At 35.6% G+C, this 9,756-nt stretch overlaps 1 protein-coding gene across 1 annotated transcript; it reads right to left on the bottom strand.

Moving 5' to 3' along the window:
• On the bottom strand, nucleotides 477-7,258 carry LOC105173464 (ATP synthase subunit O, mitochondrial). The gene is made up of 6 exons (XM_011095204.2): nucleotides 7,015-7,258; nucleotides 6,465-6,515; nucleotides 5,266-5,509; nucleotides 2,830-2,942; nucleotides 974-1,060; nucleotides 477-868 (listed from the first exon to the last, which is right to left on the bottom strand). The coding sequence occupies exons 1-6, from the start codon at nucleotides 7,144-7,146 to the stop codon at nucleotides 740-742; spliced, it is 756 nt and encodes a 251-aa protein (XP_011093506.1). The 5' UTR covers nucleotides 7,147-7,258; the 3' UTR covers nucleotides 477-739.

Here is a 9,756-nt window from a genome sequence, read left to right as displayed (position 1 = left end):
ACCCCATAACCTTGAAGTCATAGATTCAAATCCCACCAAGCGTGAAATGTTCTACATAATAAATATTGTCTACTGTAATAATAAACATTGATTAGATATAAATTATCTACTATTGTTGATTCGAGTATGATTGTCGTAGTTGTTTTTGTTATATATAGATATTTGACAAGAATGATTTGTAATCAATTTATTTTAAATGATAATAATAATTAAAAAAAAAAAAAAGAGCAACACCGGAATGATCTTGGTTGTAGCCCTTCAAAGCTATATCAGTAAGATCTTAGGCTAAGCATACACATGCATTTAAGACAGCAAATGATTCTGGGGTTCCTCGAAGAAAGATGAATTTGGAAGAAGGCTCCTCTACCAATTCGGTCATATCAGGTTTTTTCCTTTGTTTCTTTTCTCTTTTTTTACCAGTGAGAAAGTTGCTTTTGAACATAGAGAGGAAGGGAAGCTAGCAGTGAATTCACTTCTTGCTTTCAAACAAACGCACAGTGGAGGAACTTGTGATTTCAGAATAAGTATAGATGTATTCCTCATTCAATGATACGAGAAATTTATCTGGAGTCTGAGCAATTCACGACTGATAAGAGCAAAGGAGAGTAGCTTTTATTTGCATGCAGCAGGGTAACATAGTAAAAGAACAGGCGTCCCTGAGCAGCCCATCAAAGGTTGATACCGAAGATGAGAACGATGGGAAATAACCGGGAAAAGTGGAGTATCGTGTAGGACCAATTTACTGGCCATCCAAGTTGATAGGTTGGCGTAGGAACCGCTCCATCTGGGCAGCCCTAGTCTTTATAGACATGTCGAAAACTTTCTGTCCAAATTCCACCACAAGCCCACCAAGAATACTGGGATCGATCTGCATGTGTACCCGTAAAATTATGGGCATGAAACAGTTGGGACAGCCAAAAAAGAAAAGCCATCGACGAAACCAATATCTTTAGATAACAACACTACAATTTACCTTCTGTTCAACCTTAACTTTCTTGCCTTTTCCAAGAATCTCCTGCAGTGTTTCTTTCAATTCTCTCTCCTCTTCTGGAGGTAGAGGCTGCACAAACAAGACGACAGGGAATGGTAAGCAGAAAAAGATGTGAATGCTACCACTGAAAAGTCCGGTAAAAACTGAAGCAACAATAATTGTCATATATTTTCAAGTTTCCATTCAGTAAAAAGTTGACAAGTCCTATCGCCACATGCCAAATCCATATTGTGCAATAACTGGCTTCTCTAGGTTTGCACATGTGACAAAGTTCTCAATATACCAAAGGATTAAAAAAATAAAGAGTAGAATTTATTGTGGTACTCAAGTAACTCAATTGGTATGTGAGTTTCACTGTTAATGTCACTTTGATACCTGAGTGATGTTTTCATTTAATTTTTCTATTACTTTTTCAATGATGACCATTTCACCCTTAGATGTTAAAATGAAATATCATAAGTATACTTCAGAAAAAATTGCATAAATATCTATCACTATCTTTTTTTATCTTTATTTTAGCCATTCCACTTTTATTTTCAAAATAATTTTATTATTGGTACTTTTTACTACATTTACTTTAAATATTTTTAAAAGAATCTTAAATAACTTATATAATAGTCAAGTAAGTCCATTCAAGGATATTAAGTAGTAATTTTGTTCTAATGAATAAATATTTTTATTCATCATCAAAAATATTTGTTTGCATTAATCGAACTTAAATTTAATATTATAAATTTTCAAAACTTAAGATGAAAATTGAATTTTCCGAGGATGCCATGCTTTTTATTTTAGTTTTAATATAATTAATTACTAAATAAAGTTAATGCAAAAAATAACCAAAAAAAATATTATTATCAGGTATAATAATCAAATATAAAACTTGGAAATGGTTCAAATAAAGATAAAATATATTGAATGAAATTTATGCAAAAAACAAATTCGGTGCATCAATTATTCTCATTTTAATATCTAAAGGTAAAATGGTCATTAGTCCCATTACATAAAAATAAAATAGAAAAAAATAAATGAAAAACATTAATTGGTCACAAAGTGATATTTTTGTGTCGTATGTAATTATTCAGGTACCAAAACGACATCAACGACGAAACTCAGATATCAAAATGAATTTTACTCAAAAAATATTAATAGGGAAGATATTCAAAACTCTCTTAATGTTTTTGCAAAATCTGTTTGAAAAGAGCAAAGGACTACCTTCCAGAACAACTTTCTTTTCAGGCCCTTGTAGATAAAAATCAAACAAACGAACAGACTAATATTTATCATGTAAAAACTCCAACTCACCGGTCTTGACAATCAAAAAATCCCATTAAAGTGGAGCACCAGGGTACTTAAATCTTAGGCGCTACCACAGAGCTCGTACTTTGGTATTTCAGAGTAATATAATAGATTGGTGTTAAGAAACATATCTTTATAAGCTTTTGTGCCGATACTATCAAGAAACTAAAAACCAAAGTTTTCAAAATACAATTGAGACAGCAAAAGGCATAAGCAAGAACAACAATTAGCCACCTTCATACTCAGAAGACAACTAATCAACATGCTTCAAACAGCCAAAACATTATACTACAAGCAGATAAAGACATTACATAAATGTGTCATGTAAAATGCGGAGCAACCAACAATTACAAAGACACACACATGGACCACAAGAGGGAGAGGGGTCAGCTGATAAGGCTGCTGGTGAATGTGTGTGTGTGTGTGTGAGAGAGAGAGAGAGAGAGGAACCCAAAATACACAGGAAGCTACAATTAGTAAAAGTTCCTTTTTGTGCAAATTATATCCAGCATAAGGAATTACTTTATGGAAGACGAACTTACAATGACAGAAGTTACTGTTGCTTTAACTTCTCCTCGATGTGCCATAGTCAGCTCAGAGAATCTCTGTGCTATACGTTCTATGTGCCCCAGTCTCCCAGATTCAGCAACAACAGCTATTAAAAAGAATACAGAGTGTGTGATATATGGATGTATCCAGATTCCAGACAAATCAAGTATTGAGAAAACCTAAGAAAATATGCAACAATCTAACCATCAAATAGAAGTCAACATCAAATTTATGTCACAGTGCATGCATGAAATGAGTAATCAATTCCAGTAATACAAATGGTGTTCTCTTAGAAAATGATCACCTGACCCACCACAAACACACAGATCTTGAGTCAAACTGAGGTTTCTTCTCTTTCAAGGGGGCATTATGGGAAGAAGGCCTTTTCCCACATCATACACAAAGCTGTATAGAAAGCTTACTCTCTCCTATCCCATACTGTCTTGACTGCTAAGACAATACAAAACATTGACATATGTAACCTATACACATGCTAATCTCAGCAGCAAGCTCCTTCTCTATGGTTTGCAATTGTTTCAAAAAGCAAAAATTCTTCTTATCCCGTGCCTTAACTCATGAATATGCTCTCCTCTACATTCTCTTACTTTATCAGAAAGACTCAAAATTACAAAATAAGGTCAGAAAGCAATGCAGCAGTTTCCTATTTCAACAGGATTTCTTGCTGAGCATCAAAGTGGAAGTCTGGATGCAACTTGGAAGTAGCTAAGAATTCTTTTTCTTTTCCTTTTTAATTATTTACTCATCTATTTTTTGGATAAGGAGTAAACATATATGTGAATAACTGAAGGTCATGCTCTCAAAATTTCTAGAACTGAAAGTTCACTCAAATAAGAAAAACACATTTTGTCAATATTCTGAATGGATGTGTCTTGATATCTCTGGAAGTTGGCAAAAGCACAAAACAGTGAGTTGCATCTAATTCGAGTAAGAATTCACAAATTTCGTATCTGATTGAGGCAGATAAATATTCTTGCTCCCCAGTCAAAATGTATTTAAGACTCACTATCTTACTACAAGAATACAGGACCTTATTTCATTGGATCTTTTATTGCAAATAGGCACATGCCTGACGCCTGATAATTTACTTTCATTTTTCAATATGGTTGGACCTTGAATTTTGGTGAAGAAAGCATTAAGCAAAAGTTTTACTAATAGAGGAAAATCTGGAAGAAATGCTTGTCCAAGTATAATTAAATAGGACATCTATATTTCCAACAAACCATTTCATTCTTTTTATAATGATGATCAATTAAATTAAAACAAGTTGAAATTAAAGCTTCTTTTGTCTAAAAGAAAAAAATGGTGGAAACTCATAAAATGTGTGTCCTCTCTTTTTCACTTAAGAAAAATCCCAGTCCCAAAAGAAGTCTTCTCAAGGGATATAAACTCTAGTTTTGATGGTCAATGTTTTATTTTATTTTTTTATTTTTTGTTTTGATGGTCACTTGAGTTTTCATGTTTTAACTACAAGGCATCCTATGGTAGGCACTCATGTTTTCCTCTTTCAAGTTGCTGGTAAATGAGAAAAGTGAGTTTTGGATCATAAATGGAACCAAAAACAGCTAATCATAAAAGTGTGTGACAACGTTTCTGCATTCATAGTCACAACTTTGCACGTGACATAAAAATCAAGCGCATTCCCTCCACCACAATTTTTCCACCGAACAAACTCCACAGAAGCTCTTTTCTCTTTCCTATTCATACCACTTTCCTCCAGCCATCAACTGCAGGCGTTTCATGACCAACCCACCCCCGCCCCAGCCAAACCACGACCACCACAAACTTCCCTTTGCCATCCCCAGCAAGAGAAGTATCATAGTTACCTCATCCACTAAGAGCTTTTTCCCCATAAACTTTGCCGCCATGATAACATCATAGTGGAGATGATAAACTTTCCTTCAAACTTCAAAGCCATCTCCTTTGCCTCTTCTTCACCTCACCTTGGCCAACGTCCTGTCCCCAAGTTGATAGCACTTCCACCATAGACCTCCCCCTACCTCTTCCACACAGCCTATCAGCGTGGCTCCTTCCACAAGAACTCCATATCTCCTTTATGACTACCACCGCCCTTCCTCTCACCTCCCAAGCCACTGTAAACCAAATATCCACCACTCAAGACCAAACCACAATTAAAACTAATTATAACTTCTCCATAGATGGCAGCTGCATCAGAAGTTAACTTGCACCTAAGCAATTAGGCCACGAGATACTGCTTGTCGAAATAGTGTATTTAGGATGATGAGGGAGCTAATGAGTGCATATTAAGGGCAAGACAACATATGACTCCTTGAATGAGCCATAATCACCAATGTGGAGTATGACCCTGGGCTCTTTCAAACCAAGCATGAGCACGACTCTAACATGTAATATTAAATACAATAGGCCTCATTCACAGGTAGAACACTTACCCAAGAAGTTCTTTGTTACTTCCGAAAATTTAGCTTGAGCACAAATATCATTTATAGCCTTGAGCCTTGTATCTGCAGTAACTGATAGATCCTTCATGAATTGAGAAAATGTAGGGCTTTTCTTTGAAGCCTCAACCAGGCTAAGAAGCTCAGATTCAACCTTGTCCAGCACATTAGCTTTAACTGCTGCGATGTACAAAGCCGAAGCATAGTTTCCAGAAACTCCAAACATTGTTAAAGGAACCTAAAATGCAATACAAAGAAATTAGGAAATCAAGATACTAAACTAGGCTTATGTAGCTTTCGGATAAAATCTTCTCCTTTATTGAAACCATTGGTTTAAGTGGGGCTCAAACATAGAACATATCAACATAACATGTTAGCAATCACCATTCACAATTATTGAACCACAAGGTTTAAATACAGCAGTTATACATGATCAATATCGTAATGGTAAGACTTGAAATATATTTCAACTACTTTTCAAAACCACCAGATATGTCAACCTCATAAGCATAACTATGTACCTTTAAAAATTGACACAGTGATAGTGCTCAGAAAATGAAATTTTCATTGCACAATAATCAGATAGTAAAACAGAAACAAAGTATGAGAAGAGGAGAAAGCATCTTGACAAGGCACTCAAAACAAGAGTACTAAAGAAATTATGAGAAATTGAGAACTGGTGGGTTAGAGAGGAAAGTTAGGACATGACAATGGAGTTTTACTGATGTGCAGAGGTAAGAGGAACAGGTCAAATTATCCGGTCAATTAGCAACTCTATTAGTAAATGCGAACAATGACACATGAAATTCTGAAAATAGCAGAAACCAAATACAGAATCTCCACATAAGAAACTTTACAGACATCAGCCGAAAGTTCCGTGCTGTAGAACAAAAGAAAAGAACAGAGATCTGGAACATTAAGCTTAAAAAGCAGATCAATTCAACATTCAAATAGTCAGAAAAAAATGCAATCCCTTTGTTATTAATTATGATGCTGAGAAACTACAATCATATGTTTCCAAAACCTTTTAACAAATTTCATAGATTCCCTCAAAAGACGGAGTGAACTCCATTAATCTGCAGAATTTACAATAACTAATGCAAGTATACTCCTCTTCAATCTATAACGATTAATATGTAACCCTCAAAGTCCTATTACTTCCAAATGGAATATATAGAATCAAATGATATTACCTTGACTTTCTGCTCTTTCGCGGGAGGACCACTTGCAAACCTCCTTGCGGACTGAAATAAATTACCACAAACAGCTTAACAAATCTAATATCTCCATGTATATATAAACAACATTTCACCAAGAAAAAGAAACAAGAGCCTGCATTTATTCTCATTGTTCCTTTTGTTTTGACATTTTACAAAAACAATAGAGACACTTAAATTAAAATACGGTGATGATTCTACGTTCAGCGGAAACATGATAATGTCTTATGACGATAAAATCCTCACCTTTTCCGGTAGAATCAGTACTATACTAACAAAATCACACGAAAAGAACATAAATTGAAAACATATAGCACTCTAGAAATTACTCAAATTAAATAAAAAAAAAAAAAGGCTTTAACCGTAGAGGAAACAAAGAATACTGAATTCGGCGAAGTGAATTTACACGAAATGGAAAGACTGTCAAAGAGGAACGAGCTATAGAAAACGCCAATAACAAAACAAAACCAACCATTTCTTTGGTAAATAAAATTAAACATTTTAAATTTTCCAATCTTGGTCGCACCTCGGTGTTGGAGATAGCGGGGCAGAGGACAGCTGACGGAGCGACGGATCTCTCAGCGGCGGAGAGATCGCCGACCTTCAGAGCTCGGCGGAGGAGGGGAAGGCCCGATCTCAAACGCGCTGCCATTGCCATTTTCAGATTTTCTGTATCTTTTTCTTTGTTCTTCTTTCCGCTTTGATTTCGTCTCTCTTCGATTGTTTACTGTACCTTCTCAAAACACTGCGCTTCAAAGATTGCGAAAGGGGAACAAGTGCTAATGACATGCTCTCACCCTAGGGTGTATGAAGTTTAGGTTCTACCTCGATTATTACGTGACACGTGTGCTGTTAACAATTTTTTCGAGGGTGTTTGCAAATATTTGAATTAAGTGATTTTTCAATTTATAGCTTAACTTAAACAAAAAGAGGAACTTAGAGCTATCTTTCTTAAGTTATCATAATTATAAATATTATTATTATTTTAAAAATTATATATATCTTTTTAATTAAAAAATAATTATATAATTTAGACGACGACGTAAACATTACTACTTTATTTTAATTGTTTTTAAAAAAAATAGAAAAAACTTTTGAAAATATAAAATATTAAAAAAAAATTATTGCACTTTGTCATCCCAATTATATAAATTTTGGCACCACGCCATCGATCTCACATGACATGCACTATGACATTTTTATTTGTTATAAGGGTAAGACAGTCAATTTCAATATCTTCTCGACGAGAAAATCATCGCACACCCCTTCTTATCAAGTGGTATTAGTTAAATCAATTTCTAAAAAATAAAATAAAATAAAGGTCAAAATTAGTCATTTTACTCTTTTAAAAAGTCACGTGCCTGTCATGTAAGAGAACTCCAATAGAATATTCCACCAGAAACTGATTTGATATGGCATTATGCAGAATCCATATGATCGGCAGATGGTAACATACAAAAAACAAAAAAGTAACAAAGTGTAAAAAAATGGGTATATAGATATCAAAGTCCAAAATGAAAATCGGTAACAAATTTCATACCATAGACTTTCAGTTGGGAGATTTATAATAGAATGTCCGTATTACATGAAACTCCTATCTCGTCGGTTCATGCATAATTCACTTACTCTTAAGCTATGGACTATTGCTAAATGACGACTCATGCGCAATGGGTAGCTTTCAATTAAGATATTAATTAAGGATGATTAATTTTAATAGGTCCAAATTAATATGAGCAAAATAAATTTACCAATTAAATTATAAATAATACAATCCCATGTTTAACGAAAGGTGAGATAAATAAACTTTATTTCAATCGCATACACCTCTTGTAGTGATTTCAACATAATATTCTTATTCATAATTTATTTATCTTTCGCGCCGAACTCTTCCATTTATTTTGAGAAATTCGACGTCATCTTCAAGAGATGAGATTCCCCGTAAACAATTCTTCCATTTGGTAATGGAGCCCCCCCAAGATTTCGGAGAGGGTGAAGCGGTGCAAATTTTTTTTAAGGACGTAGCCTCTTGGGGTGATTTTTTCACCATCCATTAGGTTGAACTTTTGGTAGGTAACTCGATAGTACTCCATATTGCCTCTAGGGATGTTTTTGCTCAAGCCCCATAGTTAGGTTTTTACCAACTTCGGAAAGGGGGGCAAATTTTTCGATTCCAAGGCAAAATTTTTCGATTCCAATATTTTTAAGAGGGGACATTGCCTCAAAGGATATTTCATGCTCCGGAGTCGGTCTTTCACCAACTTCAAAGGGATGTAAAGTTTTCGGGGCGACATTATTAACGAGGATCTCAATGAAAGTTCCATTTAGGGGGTCCCGGGGCAATAGCGACTTTTGTCTATATGACAACGACGATTTTTGCCTCTAGGGTCCTCGTGAAACTTCAAGGATTTCTATGTCTAAGTTTGTTTTGTTTGTTGGGACTACTACAAGAAAACCAACTTTATTACTTAAACTCCAAAATACAAAGTGTTAGGAAAAATCAAAAGAGGAGAAGGATATGTCGAGCTACTACTCGAGTTTTCTCCTATTACAAGTGACTAGCCAAAGATATGTCGAGCTACTACTCGAGTTTTCTCCTATTACAAGTGACTAGCCAAAAAATAATTTTTTCCGCTACATGAACTTTGAGTTCCTCGTTCATGGCTTGTTGATTTTTTGGAGGTCACGGGATGACTCCTGCGGTGGGATAGTTATCGTCATGAGGAGTTTGCACATTCAGCCCACGGTCAAATTTGCGTCCTTGTGCATAGTGGTTGACATACTCCTTTAAGTGTCCCCGCTGGATCAATTTTTCTATCTCATTCTTCAGGTGATGGCATTCCTCCGTCGTGTGTCCCCTGTCTCGATGAAAACGACAATATTTGTCGGATTTGAGTCTCTTGGGGTTATCTTTCATCTTTGTCGGCCATTGACTGATTAGCCCTTGTTGTTCCGCCACCATTAATATCTCCCCCCTGGGAGCATTCAAGGGGGTATAGTGAGCAAACCCCGTCGGAGGCACATGCTTGCGTTCCTCTTTCTTTTTCGGCTCTTTTTCCTCTTCTCGGCCCTTCCTTTTGCCCCTAAGGGAAGGATCCAAAGCATTAGACTCCTCAATCCGGATATATTTCTGGGAGCGCACGAGTAAATCTTCCATAGCGCTAGGGGGCTTGCCGGCTATAGACTCTTTGAATCTTCCCGGTTGTAGATTCTGTGGACAATACTAGCTAACAACTCTTGATTAACATGAGGAACCTCATGCAATGCATCT

This window comes from Sesamum indicum, linkage group LG11, assembly GCF_000512975.1.
Source record: "Sesamum indicum cultivar Zhongzhi No. 13 linkage group LG11, S_indicum_v1.0, whole genome shotgun sequence".
NCBI classification, from domain to species: domain Eukaryota; kingdom Viridiplantae; phylum Streptophyta; class Magnoliopsida; order Lamiales; family Pedaliaceae; genus Sesamum; species Sesamum indicum.
The sequence above is the reverse complement of the archived record's forward strand: the minus strand, read 5'-3'. Positions and strand labels throughout refer to the sequence as shown.